The sequence below is a fragment of the Sturnira hondurensis genome, unplaced genomic scaffold (genome assembly GCF_014824575.4).
Source record: "Sturnira hondurensis isolate 20B ecotype Veracruz unplaced genomic scaffold, ASM1482457v3 Scaffold0006013, whole genome shotgun sequence".
Classification (NCBI taxonomy): Eukaryota; Metazoa; Chordata; class Mammalia; order Chiroptera; family Phyllostomidae; genus Sturnira; species Sturnira hondurensis.
The window spans coordinates 53,139-69,896 of NW_028078644.1; the positions used below are offsets into that span (position 1 = coordinate 53,139).

General features: G+C 43.3%; 1 protein-coding gene across 1 annotated transcript in view; it reads right to left on the minus strand.

Annotated features, from left to right (window-relative positions):
* Nucleotides 1–16,758, minus strand: part of CTNNAL1 (catenin alpha like 1) — a 50,261-nt gene that overhangs the window by 13,366 nt on the left and 20,137 nt on the right. Inside the window, exons 6-11 of the mRNA XM_037047550.1 lie at nucleotides 15,961–16,131; nucleotides 12,515–12,715; nucleotides 10,053–10,139; nucleotides 6,319–6,477; nucleotides 4,481–4,573; nucleotides 731–881 (exon numbers count right to left, since the gene is read on the minus strand). Coding sequence (XP_036903445.1) covers nucleotides 731–881; nucleotides 4,481–4,573; nucleotides 6,319–6,477; nucleotides 10,053–10,139; nucleotides 12,515–12,715; nucleotides 15,961–16,131 — 862 coding nt within the window. The remainder of the gene's footprint in view (nucleotides 1–730; nucleotides 882–4,480; nucleotides 4,574–6,318; nucleotides 6,478–10,052; nucleotides 10,140–12,514; nucleotides 12,716–15,960; nucleotides 16,132–16,758) is intronic.

The following is a 16,758-nucleotide window of genomic DNA, read 5'->3' on the forward strand; positions in this document are numbered from 1 at the left end:
TATTGAAAAAAATAGGAAATGTTTAAATGTTCACACTCAGTAAAAAATGTAATTTGATGTTATTGTGACTTTAAATGTCATTTTATTTCACAAGCTAAGCATGCTTGACACTAACAGAAGCCATCTGAAGGGGAAAATGTATAAAAACAAATATAAACAGGACACATAGTACAATGGGAAATAAACAAAATTCTCAGTTGATATTAAAATAAAAAGCTAAAATGATGCCTTCCTCTACATCGTATGGTGCTATTCTACATGTGGTAGAAATAATGAACTTACCCACCACAGGGAATACTCCAAGACAATGTAGTCATCAAGGAAAAAGATTCCATCCGAGTGGAAGGAAAGCAATTCAAAAATCAAATAACTACATTCATTTCATTATAAAATTAGTAGGATTAAACCAGATAATTACTGTGTTGCAGAAGAAATGTACTAAAATTAAAAAACAATTTAGAAGAAATGTAAGCTTACTTAATTTCAATAGGAAAACCAAAATGCTCATATCAATTCAAAGAAATCTACTATGCTGTTGTACAACAAACTTTACTGTTTAGATACTAATAAAGGACAAACATCATTTTCATAATTTTGGGAGGAGATATTTTACTATAAAAATAACTCGGGTTATGACAGAATAATTTATTTTGCACCTAAAGTTCAAAATTAAAAATCTACTAGTTACATTAAAATAATAGTATATTTCAACACGTGGGCATTTTCTCACCTCGTCTTCCTTCAAACACGTCATTGATTTCTCTCAGCAGGGTTGACATGTCACTAATTTGGGATTCCCAGGCTTCACAAAACACATCTAGGTTTTCTTTAGCAATTTTACTAGATGGATGCAATGTTAATGTTTCCGCAGCAGAAATGATCTAAAGAAACGCGATATAAACCAGTGTGAATTTCAAAACCTGAGCTCTCAGAATCACACCAGAAACCAAACCTAAGTCTGCACTGTCCAAATCAACTCATTAACCAGGAAGCCCCTTGGTGGGCAATGTGGGGACACATGGTAGAAAAACACTAACTTCCCGCAACTAACACTAACTTCCCAACACTAACTTATCTACAGACAGACAGGGTGTGTTCTCCCATGCAAGCCTTTGTTCAGGGAGCAGTTATCTTTATTCAAGGAACACTATCCCAACGAACGAGCTTATTTCCCTAGTACAGGTCAGAGTCGCGCTCAAACAGAGTGTGCACTGCACACTGTGGTAGGAGAGCCAGCGGGGCAGTGACGGCAGCAGTACTGGCAGCGGTAGTGGTGGTGGTAACAGCGTGGTGGCAGCGGCAGGCACAGTAGGCACGGCAGCAGTGGCATCAGTGGCCTTGGTAGTAGCACTGGTGGCAGGCCAGTATTCCTATCAGCAGAAGTGGCAGTAGTAGGGGTAGCTAGACAGTGCTGTGCGGGCAGTAGCGCGCCGGTGTCAGTGGTGCGGGCGGTAGCGGTAGGTGGGTAGCGGCAGTGGCAATGCAGCTAGTACAACATATGCGCACGCCGATGAGTACAGTGTGGGTACGTTCTGGGGGTACTGTGTCGGGTGCTTGATATATACTAATATTAATTCTCAAAACAATCAAAATACTAATCTTCCCAAATCAGCATTATTCCCATTTTATAGCTGGAGAAACTGAAGCTCAGAGATACCAAGTAACTAACACAGCATGTCCTCGAATTAGGTGGTTTCATTCAACACTGTTTTGTTAGAGCTGATGAGATGCCATAGGAACTTAACTCATGCTTCTATCAGCTGGCCTATAGGAAACTTGGTTCTGTTGCATATAATTTATTTTATTTCACTTAAAGGCATAGAATCTATCGGCAGTGTTAAGTGAGGACTTACTGATACGGCTGTTCATTCACCTACTGTGTGCCAGCTACTGCACCCGGGGTGCTGAGGAACTAGCTGTGAGTGACACAGACCGAGGGCCTTGTCTTCACAGGCTCACGTTATGAGGCGGGAGACAACTGAAATTACAGCGTCCGGCAGAAGTGAGTGTGGTTGGTAAGGTAATAAAACAGATATCGTAACCTACAGTTTTAATTTGAACATTTCACCTAATGTGCCATATGGTGTGCTTGAGTGTGATATTGTTATGTTATAGAATCACATGCTTATGATTTTGTAATAAAGGATTTTTTAATATAAAAGGGGTGTTATTTGTGCCCCACCTGTACATAAGTAAATTATAAGATATTTTAGAAGACAATGGTATGTATGAAAATAAAGGGTAAGAGAGACAGAGGGTGTTAGGTGGTCGATGAAAAGATGGCATATAAGCAGAGAAATGAAAAAGGCAAGGGAGCCACAGGGATTCAGGAAAAGTGGTTTGGAATGAGATGGGAGCATTTCTGGTGCCTTCAAGGATCAGCCAGTTGGCCAGTGCGACTGGACTGACATAAAAAAAGGAAGGTCACCAGTGGCCGTGTGACAGAAACATACACACAGGGCTGGCCTGGACCCTGAGCGTGAGAGGAAGTCGCTGGGGAGTGCTCAGAGACTGACATGATCGCAGTTGTGCTGCCTTCGAGAGAATCAGAACTGGGCGCTCGCTCCTCCGGGGTGGGCACAGCCCCACGGGCAAGGGCCCGGCGAGCTGGTGGCAACCTTATGAGGGGAGCATGGTTCTGATCCTCAGGGAAGGTGGGCACGTGGCCTGCAGGCCACAAGCTGGATTTCAGCTCTGCTGCCCTCTCCACTGGGGGCCACTGCAGTGTGCCAACTGCTCAGCTGTGCATGCCCTGGACACGATCTAACATTTTTAAAGGAGATATAAAAATGACATTGCTAAAGCAGAGGTATGCAGAAATAAATATAAATTATCCCAGAGGCATGCTCTCTCCTTAAATCATCCCTTTGTGAGACAGATGCCAAAGACCAGGTAAAAGCCGAGGCAATGGGAACGGAAAAAGCTTCCAAGTTACAGAAATTTGACAACAGGCTCTATCACTCTCTGGGGAAGAAAATCTGGCTTTTCCTAACCTCACTGTTACAGCAAAAACAGTAAACAGAGAACTGCAACCAAGGAGCAGACTGCATATGGCAGGAGGGTCAAACGCTTCCGTTCTACCAAACACATTCTAGCCAAGGCCTCATAGGGTGACCCCCAACTGGACAGGCAAATAAGCAAGCCTTGGCTTCTCCCGATGAACAGAGATCCTCTGGTTATAAAATGCTCAGCAGATGACCCCTGGGGAGAGTCACTCCCATACAGTGGACCCTTGAACAATGCAGGGTTTAGGGGTGCTGACCTCAGTGCAGGCAACAATCCACACGTGAGGATGTAGGTCCTGCTTCCACGGTAAGCCTGTGGCACCGCTCTCTACAGGAGAGTGGACACTCACCCCTCTGCTGGACGGCCCATACCACCATCGGAGCCTCTTTCACTATACATCCAGGGGCTTGACATCTACCTTCCAATACTGCATTTCAATTAGTTCTCTGGGGCCCTGGTCAGGTAGCTCAGTTGATTAGCACACCATCCTAATAGTCAAAGTGGCGTGTTTGATCCCCCATCAGGGCACATACAAGAATCAACCAATGAACGCATTAAAAAAAAATGGGACAGCAAATTGATGCCTCTCTCTCTTCCTCTTTCTCAAATCAGTAACTAAAAAAAAGTAAATCCTTTTGGCTGACCATAATGAATGAAATAAAAACACCAGGTAAATTGTATTTTAGGGGTTGGAAAGGAAATCCTGTCCCTCACTTTTTCCCTTAGATTGACTTGACAAGGACAGTATTAAATGGGATGTCAATTTTTAAAAGGCTTTGAAAATTACTATAGAAATTTTAGAAAAAATTAATTCACAATTCTCTCAAATACACATAAGAACTTTTATTTCTACAAACTCCCATAGAGTCATTTTCTTATCTACGTACATTTTATATAATAGCAAGTATAGTATATGTACATAATTATATTATTTTTATCACCTAACATTTTAACAAAACACTTTTCAATATTGTTAATTCTAGCTATCATTATTATTTTAAGTCACATTATGTACCTAACCTAAGATAGCTATTTTGCTTCCAAATGAATCTTATTATATAAGTAAAGTAGTAACAAATAGCGTTTTGTTTTTTTCTGCTGTTATTTTTAATCTCCTTATGTCCTTAGGAATTACTGAGTCAAACATGTGAGTATTTTTATGGCCTGTTACATAATGACAGCTTACTTTTCAAACATGTTACAACAACCCACATTGTAAACAGCTTCATTAAAACAGACATAAACTAGGGCATTAATTTAATGGTCCAATCTCCCCTTTGGCAGATGACCAGACAACCCAATGGAACGCCAGCTGTGTTTCTGCGCACTACCGAGGAAAAGTCCGTGATCTCCGTTTCTCTCCACAGATTAGGCCTCTAGTTACACAGAACCACTTACATCTTCCTCCCACACAATTTGTTATGACACTCAGACAGGACTTAGTATGGAAGGGACAATCTGCCGTTGATCATACCTGGTGGCCGGTCACCTGAAATGTCTCCTCTGCATGTACACAGGTTATTGCAAGAGGTTCTGTCCCAGAAACATGTCGCAACAACCGACAGGTCTACAAGAAAACATTTCCACAGTTCAGCCTCCACAATCTCATTCTTTACAAGACATAGTCTCATTTTATAATTCATAGGGACGATAACCCATTAAAACCTATAAAAACAGATTTTTGCATTCAGGAGAAATTATAATACTATATTGGTTACCAACAGAATTTCTGGGAACAAATAAGGGTACAGAACAGTGTTTTTACTTCCTGTCCAATCATGGCAAGGTGGTCCGAGACTGTGAGAACCAGGGGCAGTCTTGGAGGGAGCTAGCAGAACCCAGACACTCTCTGTATGAAGACACTTTGCTCAGAGAAGTGACTTGCCCAAGGTCTCTTGGCTAAACTAGGTCAACTGATAAAAGCTACACATTCTTTCTGTCAACAAAAACCACGTTCCTTCATGGCCAAATAGTTAACACGCCTTTCACTGGAGTTAACACTGACCTAGGTGAGACCAATGTAATGAGCAGAGGGTCATTATCAGTGAAAATTATTGAAAACCTGGAGGCTTAAAACAGAAAATTAGAAAAACTATTTTCTCATCTTTAAAAAGATTTGCTGCAGAATTCCTATAATTAGCAAGTTTGCTTACAATCATAATATTTGGTTTCCAAACAAAATGGCATCAAAGCTATTTTTAAAAGATGTAAATACATTTTAAGAATGCTCCTTAGCAGTTTTCACATATAATCAAATAAAGGAAAGGAAGCTAGTTCCTTCAACCATCAGTTTTTGAGATTTGGTGAGCAAGGTACATTAGATTGCGTGAAAACAGCTAGATGGTTCATATTCATGCACTTATATGCATGCCAGCTAAGACATACCCTGTATACACAAGGTACATATGGCTTACATAAATTTTTTACTAGCATATCAGATATTTGACATTATCAATAGGCAGAAGGCTTAAATATCAATAAATGATTTAAATTACAACAAAAGTGGCAGGCAAAGCACCAGTAACACACAACAGAGATTTGGGAAGAAGAGGACGGGCTTGGAGAAGGCGGATTGTACTGGCTGTCTTCTCTTTGATCCTCCATAGCCACTCTCCTCTTTCTCAAGCCTGCTTCCTCCTAGGAGACTGACCCACGTGGCCTGCAGCTCCGTTTGGCCAATGGGAAGCCCTAGCAATAGACTAGCAGGGATGAGAAGAGTGGGGGCCTTTATTCCCAGGTTCTTTCCCTGCAGGGTTGCCCTGGACTATCTGTGTCTAGTCCTAAAATCGCCTCTCAGGGTGTCTCTCCAGCAATCGCTCACTCTCCTGTCCACTGGGCGTAGGCCTGGTAGCCGCTGTGCTATCACTAACCCCAGTTACTGCACTCCCACGGTTCCCTCTGCACCCCGTCTTTGCAATTATAAACAGCTCCTTAATTAAACCCTCTTTAAATTACCCTACACTGAGTGTGCCATCATCTCTTTCCCGCTGAGACCCAACACGCTCAGACAGAAAGGAGATTCCAATAGGCACGCGCACAGTGCATCTCCACTGCTCCGCTGCAAGTCTAGTCTCTGAGAGAATAAGGAAAAGAGCAAGAAACGCACTTGTGGGCTCTAGCCATGCTGGCTGTTTCGTTTTAGAAGCCAGGCTGCTGTAAGAACAAGACAGATAAACATAATGCCTTTAGAAACCCAGAAGTGAGAAAGTGCCCGTGTAAGTTAACCAAACACTGCATTTGCATTAATATCCCCGATGACAGCACAGCTAGCACCAATCCGCAATTTCTTTAACAAGTAAACCGATGACTCACCTCCACAAGCTGTTCTTTCTGTTCTGAGAATTTACAGGCACATTCAGCCAAACCTTCTAAATTTCCTTCTACTCCAGTGAGTTTTAATGCTTTCAGAACCATGTGATCGGCATGGTATTTCAACAGATCAGCCGCTCGCTGAGTTGCTGTACTGTGAAGCTGCGGATGTGGGGGGTGGGGGGTGATGAGAGAAAGACAGCAAACCCTGAGATTTCGTGACCAAGCCCTGCAGAATCCCTTTAAAAACCAAAGAGTAGCAACTTCAACACATTCCCCCCCCACCCCCCCATCCCCCGCCTCTGTGAACCTTTAAGGACAAAGGGGAAAGATCCTCAGGGTGACTGAAGCAGTTCTGAAGACCTGGGGAGCTTGCAAGGTGTCCCCAGGGCTGGGGTGATGTCAACATCCTTGGGTCCCTGTGTTGGCAGTAACGCTGTCTAAATAAAACGACCTGCTCATCCGGGCAGAGCCGCCAAGGCCCCTGTTCATTCTACTGTCCATCAGCTCTTCCCCCCAGGCTCTCTCTTACTTTAAAAAGTGCTTCTGCCTCCCGTACAGTTACTGAGGAACAGCACAGTACTAACAGTGGTATTCAAAGCACTAAGAAAGAAATCAGATAGTAGTTTGTGATCATGAGTAAGTTTCTTTTTATCAGACTTTCAGAAAACGTATCAGTGTGGGATTCAATCAATTTAGCTAGTGAACAGAATTGTATCCAGTGCCTACACCAAGGCAGGCACTGGACCAGAGCCTGGACATACCGGACAAGTAGGACATGACCTCTCCCCTCAGTGGGGGTTACAGTCTCTCTAGAGTCGTTTTCCAGAACTTTGCTCTTAACTCTGGGGTCACAGGAGGAACAACACATAAAAAGGTAACAAAGCCCCCAACGTTACGTTTGACTGGGGAGTGGATTTTAGGCACAGCTCGCTCACACTGGATTATCTTTGGGTATTATTCCAACTCTTCTCTTTATCCTGGTCTTTAAAAAAAATAATAACAATGTGACAGGTTATTTTTAGGTTCTCCAGAAAGAGACCATTTTTAATAACACTGTGCCCAGAAAAATCTGACCTTGAATTAAGCCTATTTGATCGAAGTGACTCTTTTTTTTTCCTGGAGGTAATCCAATATCAACTCAAATTACAGGACTTTCTGCAAAATTAACAATAGGGTGGTCCACTTCTGTGCAATCAAGTGAGAATAATTACAGTCAGGAACAAAGACACTAAAATGTACTTTCTTTTGGAAACAAAATGCTGCATAAAAATTTTCAAAGACTTTGTTTATGCATCAGGGCCTTGGAGAATACTTAATGCCAGCCCTTTATCTTACGGACCATGAAACAGGTCAAGTAACTTGTCCAAGGTCACGCAGATTTTACAGATGGTTCTAAGTAACCCTAAAGGAAGAGGGGTAAATAGCACAAAGGTTCTTCCTGCTCCGTGCAATGCCCTGCCAACAATTTCACAGACATTGTCTCCCTTAATTCTAACAAAGATTCTAGGCTGATGTTACACCCATCTCAGGGGCAAGAAAAATGAAACGTGTGGAAAGCCACTCAGCCTAATACCAAAGGGTTGTGTGCTCTCTGCAAGTCGTTTCATTAGAATTAAATAGGCTGGGGGAAATGGGTAGGGTTTTTTAACCATAGAAAACCATACCCTTCTATGTTTGATGGGATGTTAAAATGAAGGTTTCAATAGAGGTCGGTACCAAGTAAGAGGTGAAAGAGATCGCCATGTATATTACATAAAAGAAACATCCAAAACCCAATTTAATTCCCTTGACCCCTTGATCTACTTCAAAACTACAAACGAATCAAGAAATGAGAGACGAGGGAGAGAAGAGGTTTTCATGGGGAGGCTCTGTTTGGAGAGCTGATGGGCTGACTGCAAGTCCCACCTCCCGGCACACCCAAGGGGACGGAGCAATGTGACATGAGACTTGTAGTAAGGGGAGCAGAGGGGGACCACAGGAATGCCTCTGAAGAACACCCTCGAGTGTCCATAGAGAGAGTCAATCATCGAGTCAATCACCCAGCTCCAATCATCTGCACAGCCCAAAGCGTCTTCTAAGCCCCCAGTCACTAAGAGCTCTGTCTGCCCCCCCTGCGCCACCCTGGTGGAGATCAGCCAGAGAAACCAGGTCACGCAGGATGCAGGTTGTGAACCCGGGACAAGACACCACACTTCCCCCAAACCCTTGCTGGGGCTGAGAGAATGGGGAACCAGAGACAAGTCCCATGACTGAAATAACGATTAAAACGTTGGAGTCAACATTCTCATATATTGAACTGAGATTGTGTTTTATGGTGTAAAGCAGAGATTGCCAGACTTTTTCCGTAAAGGCCAAAGAGTAAAGTTTAGGTTCTTCAGGCCACACGACTTCTGCTGCAACTACCCAACTCTGCTGTTGATGTGAAAAAACAAAACAAATGGTAGACAAAAGCGAACGAGCAGGACCGTGTCCGCCAAAACTTTATTTAGACAAACAGGCAGCCTGGCTGTAGTTCACAGACGCCTGCCTTAAAATGACTTTCAAACACCTGAGAGTGACCAAGCAAGTCAGGGGAGGACCAAGTTTTTATTTAGGGAACCAAAAGGATAGTTTTTAAAAATTACACTATTGAGATCTGACTGATACACAACAAAACGTGCCAAGAGTAGAGTGTGAAGAACTTTGACAAACATACACCTACCACCATAATCAGTGTTTACATTTTCATTACCCCAAAAAGTTCTCCTTTATAGTAAATGCCCCCCAACAACTGACCAATGTGATTTGTGTCACCTTTAGTTTTGACTTTTCTAGAGCTTCTTCCCAATAGCTATATATCTATACCTACATCTATCCATCTATCTAGATATATAGCTATATACAGGGCCCTGAAGAAGTAAGGCTTGCCTGAATGCGATTGGCAGGGTAATAATAAGGGTAATAATAATAGTTATGTTACAGAATTACATGCTTATGATTTTTGTAATAAAAGACTTTGTAATATAAAAGGGGTGTTATTTGTGCCAGACCCTGTATGTGTGTGTGTATACACATATACATATACATGTATACACATACGCATATGTATACACATACATATTACACACACACGCACATACATACACACAGAAAGAAACAGAGACAGAGGTAGAGATAGTCACACCCACACTTTTCTTTGTAGCTTCTTATGTTCGGTATAACATTGTAACATCCATATATTTTATTAATTGATTTTGGAGAAAGTGTGTGGGGGTGGGGAGAGGCAGGGAAAGACATCAACCTACTGTTCCACCCATTTATGCAATCACTGGTTGCTTCCCGCATGCACCCTGACTAGGGGCCAAACCCACAACCTTGGCACATGGGGACGACATTCTAACCAACTGAACTACCCAGTCAGGGTGTGACATCCATATTGTTGCCTATATGTTGATATTATTCCTTCTATCACTGAATAATATTTCGCTTAGTTATACCCAAGTTCATTTATTAATTCCCGCTGATGAAAACTTGGGTAGTTTCCAGTTTGGGGCTATTCTAAACAGAGCTGCTACGAACATTCACGTACGAGCTTTGAGGTTGACGGCCCTAATAAAACGGCGGCTTCTTAGGAACACTTTAGACATCGTTCTCTGCACACAGGGACACAGTGACACTTAGGCACCAGGGACATACCACACGCAACGCGAAAATTCACAGGAATTAAAGGAAGCTAGGTTTCTAGTGCGACTTACCTCTTTCTTCAGTTCATTGAGGCTGTGACCGATTTTCAGTACACTGAGTTCTAGTTCTTCGGCAACGCTTTTTGTTCTCTTGCTTTGCTAAAAAATTTAAAAAGTATACATGTAGGGTTAGCTCATCTCCTTCATCTCGTAACTCCAATTGTACTTGAACTGTGAATAATAATACATTTCTAATATTCTGTGCATTATAAAAAAGTAGAATTTAAAAATTCGCCTGTTTGTGGTTAGAAGGTAATTTTAAGTATTTAATTTTCCCATTCTAATTATAAACAGGTTAATTTCTAAAAAGCTAACTTCTTTCTTTAATAAATTTCTCACGTCTAACCCTAAACTACTTTCTCTTATGCCGGGAATCCTCATTTCCTCACTCTTAACGTAGTTAAAAACTAACACACTCTTCCTCTTCAAGTCCTTACATAAATGCCTCTTTCTCAAAAAGTCCTTCTCAGATTGCGCCATCTAAATCGGACCCTCTTCGAACCCCCACTACCCCCTTCTCTAAGTACTAATCCTAGTGCTTAGGATGCCATTCCATATTTACCCTTTGATTTGTTTGTTTAACGTCTACCTTCCCACTAGGCTGTGGTAAGCTCCACAAAGCCTGGGATCACATTTATTTGGCTCACCACCAAATCCACAATGCCTGGCACAGCAAATGGAAGTTAGGACGTATCCAGTTCTTTTAAGGAATAAATCAAAGTTAAATGTCACTATCTTCAGGAAACCATCTTGATTCCTCTCCCCAAATAAAAATCCATCCTCCTTCAAATTCTCTCAATACACAAAGTACACCTTCTTTTCGGACACTTCCGAAACTTTTAATACTTGCCTCACCCCTTCCCACATTTTTATACATTGTAAAATTCTTACAGGCAAAGATTTTATCTTCTTCATCTTTAGATTTCCAGTACCTGGCGTATAAAAGGCACTCAGTAACAACGGCTGAAACAAGTGAACGCATGAACAATGCGTCTGGTACGCAGAATCGGAGAGCTGGGTGCTTGTGAAATACATGAAAGGTGCTCACTGCAAATTTCAGTACTGACGGAATCAGATTCCCAACACAAACAGCATTTCCTTGCAGGAACTCTTCACTGAATGTTGGCCTTCATATTTAACACCAAAGCAATCTCTACTTCAGATTAGGTATCGTTCAAACTAAACGCAAAATATTGTTTTTATCCCTGACACCACTCTGCTCTAGGCTGAGTTTCCCCATTTCTGTAAACATCTGCAATGCTGTGATACTGAGCAAATATGAGAGAAATCTGTGATTCATATCTACTCTTCATTCATAAGTCAATTTTAGAAGGTTTTTTTAAAAGATTTTTTTTATTTTAAAATAAATTTTATAATAAATATTTGTATAACAAATAAAGAGGGGAAGAGAAGGAGAAAGAAAGGGAGAGAAACATCAGTGTGTGGTTGCCTCCTATATGCCCCTACCAGGCCCACAACCCAGGCATGTGCACTGACTGGGAATCAAACCAGCGACCTTTTGGTTCACAGGCTGGCACTCAATCCACTGAGCCACATGAGCCAGGGCCATAAATCAATTTATTAACAAGGACATAAACTCTGTTTTGTTCAGTACATGCTCAGCCACATTCACTCTTCCTCTTCACTGCCAAAGCTTCTGTTAAAGATCCCAGATTTGTTCTCTCCATGCTCTATGTTGAAAACCATGTTAAACACAGCTTTGACATGGCCGAGGTCTAGGAAGTAAATAACGGTACCAGAGACACCCCAGGCCCCGTGCCTCCCAGGTTGGAACCCCCCCTGCGGGAAGCTGGGTGAGTGCTTCCTGTGCTGCCCCACTCCTACCAGCCTTTACCACGCTGGCCCAGGTAACTGCCCAGGTGTTGAGCACATGAGCAGCCTATTTAAGGCCCTTGAAGTCGAGGCTGCCCACCAGTCCCAGACCACAAATCTGCACAAGGGTGAGAAATCCTTTGCCTGCTGGCTGGATCCACCCCGTCTTCACTGCGTCTAGACCTCAGTAAGTTCCCTACGGTGCTGTGTCTGTAAACCAAGCTGTCCTCAGAGTTAAGAGCTGTGCACATGTGAACGCTCCCGCGGTGGGACTCAGGCCCCAGGAACCTCTAGGCAGGGCTCTCCTCCTCTGCTCTTCACTCTGAAGAAGCATTTTGGGGAGGCATGTTCCAGAGGTGAGTTTGGTGGGAGAGGAGGGACAACAGGGTGAACTAGTGACAGTGACAGGGGCACAGAATCCAGAGTGGCCAGGACGAGAAACGGGCCTTGAAACGTTAAGTCCTGTGAGTGCTGGATGGCAAGGCTACGTGGGCCAAGCAGGAGGGAGACAAGGAATGAGACACCCTGGTCTCCTCTGGTCCACATTCATATTCCTGGTGATCGTGTTCTCGTCCACACCTCTCAAAACTTCAGGGAAGAGCTATTATGTGAAATTTACTTTGAGGAAAACAGGTTCTTACAGCCTGAATCCACACGGAAACCAACTGCTGAAGCTCCCTCCTCGCCTGAGCCGACAGTTCCAGGATGCGCTCCCTGTGTTCATGGCTGGTGTAGGCAGAGTCGGTGAAGTCCTCTGTCCGCTCCAAGGTGGCTTCCAACGTCGCCGAGAGAGTCTCTCTGGACTGAAAATAAAGATTCTCCCGAAGAGTTTCCACATTCACCTGAGAACAAAAAGGACACACATCCATGTGAATGTTCCCACCTAACTAGAGTGGATCGTGCTTTCCAGCAGTGCCCAGGGAGACAAGAGGAACTTCCTTCCCCGTGGGTGGCCTCCAGTGATGGCTAGATTCTTCACTAACCCAGCAGAACACGTTGCTTAAGAGCCACCAATGGCCACGCAGAGCCTCATTCCAACAGCTGTTAATACAACCCTCCTGTGAGATCAGTGAATATTAAGGCAGGAAGAGCATTATCATGTAGCAACCGGTAGAGAAAATGAACCAGCCTCCAGGTAAAGGATTTGCATCTGAGAAAATGCTGAGCCCTAGAAAATGCTACACCCACATATGAATGTGTACTGAGCCCAGGGGAAGGGTGTGGAGGGTGGAAGGTATGGGAAAGACTGAGAAAGACATTGATTTTTCCTTAATTCAGCAAAACTCTACCAGTCACCTTTCTGGTCTCCCTGTATTTTGTCTGACGTGCCCAACATTGGCACCTCCTTGACCAAAATATCCTCTACCAGGGGGCCTATATAGCCTTTCTTAAAAGGTAAAGCTGGTGGTATTGCCACCTCCCTCTAATGGGCTCCTCACCACCTACAAAATCAAGCCTAAACCTCTATTGCGTAACATAACGTCCTCTAGGGTCCTGCCTTTATATACCTCTCTAATAGTCTGTCGTACCCACCCCCCAACTTTCACTTCAGCCACCAGGTGCTTAGAGTTCCTTCACTATGTGACAGACACGTGCTCACTGGTGCGAACTTCCTCTCTGTTTTCTGAGACATGCTCTGCCACCTCAGCCTTAGGTAACCCCTAGCCCATGAACTGCATCACAGAAACAACCTGGCCCAGGAGGCAACGAGAGGACCGACCATGCCTGATCGCACTGCAGGTGCCGAGAGGGCGGCCTACAGCGTTTGAGCCCTTTCACAAAGGCTATTTCAAGTTAACCCTTACAGGACCCGTGAAAATATTAAGATTTATGAAAATCAAGAGGTCCTAGGGGGCTGCTTCCTGCCCCTTCTCCTCCTGGCCCATGTTGTCTCCAGAATGACTCCATCACACGTAGGCAGGATAGCTCCTTAAGCTAGGAAAGAACACGGGGAAGAGTGAGGTATGGAACCAACGATGAAGATCTGAGAATTGGAGAATTTGAGGAGAAGTACAACAGAAGCATCGGCCATGTTGACCACATCATTTATGTCACGGTTTTTTTTTCCCCCTTTAAGAGAACATGGATGTGTTTTTCAACAGTAACTTGGCAGAGGCACTTTTTTGAAGGCCATTCATTTTTAGGGTTTCAGAAGATTTGTCCACATATTCACAGAACCAAATCAAGTAAAAGTATTCCCCCTACAGATTATGCTTTCCATGGAAAAAAGGCAAGATGCCAAAAAGAGGGTCCCTGGTAGTGAGACTCAGTCTATTCCCAACAGCTCTGCCTTTCAGAACGCCAGACGGTGACAGGGTCAGGCGCTAGAGCCGTCGCCAGGGGCCACAGGTCCAGTCCTGTCCCAAGTTACCCTGGCCAGCAACGCAGTGTCAAGGGGCAAAAGGCCTGGCCCTAGCGCTACTTGTTTCCCAACTATCCTCTGACCTTTGATAAGACATCTCCCCTCTCAATCGTCATAAAAAGAGAAGATTAGAAAAATAATCTCTAAGATCCCTTTCAGCCATAAAAACTCCAAGAGAACAGTCCCTTCTTGCAGCCTCTTTCCCTCAGGAAGGGGTCTGTGTCAGCATTATTAATAACAATACTTCTTGTGAGTATCACACAGCATGTGAGCAAACCCAAGGTATAAGCTGGAAGGTCATGGACATTGGGATTAGGGAGTCCTGCTTTTAAAGAATGTCTCCCTCACTTACCAGCTTTTCACCTTAAAAACATGGAGAGACTGACAGGGACCAGAGGAGAGGGGAGAGGGGGATAATGGTGGAAAGAAGGGGAAGGGACGTCAAAGAGCACATAAGAATGACCCACAGACATGGACAGCAGCTCCGAAATTGACTGTGGGAGTGGGGGATGGAGGATGGGGGATGGGCAGAAGAGGGCAAAGGGGGAAAATTGGAATTGTAATAGAATAACAATAAAAAATCTTAGTGAAAAAGTGGGCATAATAATATCTACCTAAAAAGGAAGTTAGAGATGAAATACTATTTATTAAAACCAAAGTCCCTAAAAAGAACAAGGGGTTCTTTCAGCCCTGTTCCTACTTAGACCTTCACACAATTAAAAATCAAAGTGGAGGATCCAAGGTAGCAACAGATTAGGTGAAGGTCACACTCAGCTCCTTCCAGGACCAAACTGGAATTGCAACTAAATTATAGAGCAACCGAACTGAAAAGTCAAAGTGCAGTTAGATGAAAACAATGCCGTCCTTGTCACAGCCCTGCCTAGTAGAGAGGTGGTAACCCTTAGGCATTTCAGAGAACTTCTCTGGGCCCTAGTTTTCCCACCTGTTGCCTAGGGGGTTGTGCTAGATGATGCCCAGGGCCCTCCTGACTCAGACGCCGCTCTCACCCAGAGAGTAGCTGCACCATCCCTCTTACTTCTAATGAGAAGTTTGGCCCTAACGTGATGGGGATTCTAGAGCCAGACTTCCTAATTTCAAATCCCAACTCTGGCACTTCCTAGCTGGCAAGTATACTTAATCTCTGTTTCTCAGTCTCCTCAACAGTCTAATGGGGAGAATATCAATAGTTCTTGTGAGAATTGGACTTATACATCCATTCAAAGAACTCAAAACAGGACTAGCACAGAGTACATGCTCAATAAATGTTAGCATATATTATTGTTCCTTTTAAACCTTCAATGATAATAAATACTGTTACTACTACAATCATCTCAAAATGCAAATCCTACAGCACAGGGAAGAGCAGGAATTCCAGCAGAAATGATTTGCTTCCTGTCCTCATCCATGGGTGGTACAGCAGTGCCCTGAAGACTAGGCTAGGAGCACACTCTAAACGGACGGCAGGAGGCCACAGCTAACCTGTACAGCTAAGCCGGGCCAGGGTCGCTACTTACTACACCCCAAGACCACTGTTCTCTGCACATACCACACTAAGCCAGATGTTACTGATGATTAAGTTTGCACCTCATGGCATTTTTTAAAAGATAAGTAATTACTTTTGTGAAGCATCTATTTTTAAATATTACACAAAAATATATTACCTATTACCAATGCTCCTTTAAAATAGAAAGGAAAAAAATCAAAATATGTTCTCTTCATTCTTACCTTGAATTCTTTGATCCCACTAAAAATACTGATAGACGCGACATCAGTCTCTCCCCTGGGTTTGCAGTCAGTCACGATTTCAATGACCTTATCCAGTGCCACTTTCATTCGGTCGAATACTCCTTCTTTGTTTTTATGGGCCGACTCACAGCTGGGGTGCCTGAGACACGTCTTCAAAACAATGGGAGCCTTTTACTTTAAGATCTGATCCAGATCCTAACACACAAAATCTTACAGGGAACATGTCATGCTAATAAAAATGGTTCTTTACCAAAATCGCCCGCGTCCCTGGCTCACCCAGCTGCTTCTCCTCACTAAAAGTGGAAGCAGGATGAGTAAAAAGCGATAGCAAGGTTAAGTGAAAAAGGCAGAGTGCAAAACTGTATCTTTACACTTCAATAATCAGTTACTTATAATTTGGGGGGGGAAAAAGCTCTATGTCTTATATTTATCATGATTAAAAATATTTTAAATGTTGCCTTACATGTGTGAGAACAATGAAAGATGAGGAAAGAGGAACAGATGATATATGACTGTGGCTGTATCTCTGACTTTTAAAAAGTGATGCAAATGGAAAGCTACTCAAGCGCCTAGAAACCAACTGGAGCTTCCACGAGGGCTCCGGTGAGATGCGTTTTTGAGGCTTTGCTGATCCCAGCAGCCAAGTATTCTGAGCAGAAAAGGCGATTCTAACAAGATCCTACAGCGAGATGTTTACTAGCTCATTCTTGACTTGTATCAATTTGCTGGCCAGCTGCTGTTTGGAATTACAAACTCTTGACTGACAACTGTGTTTAA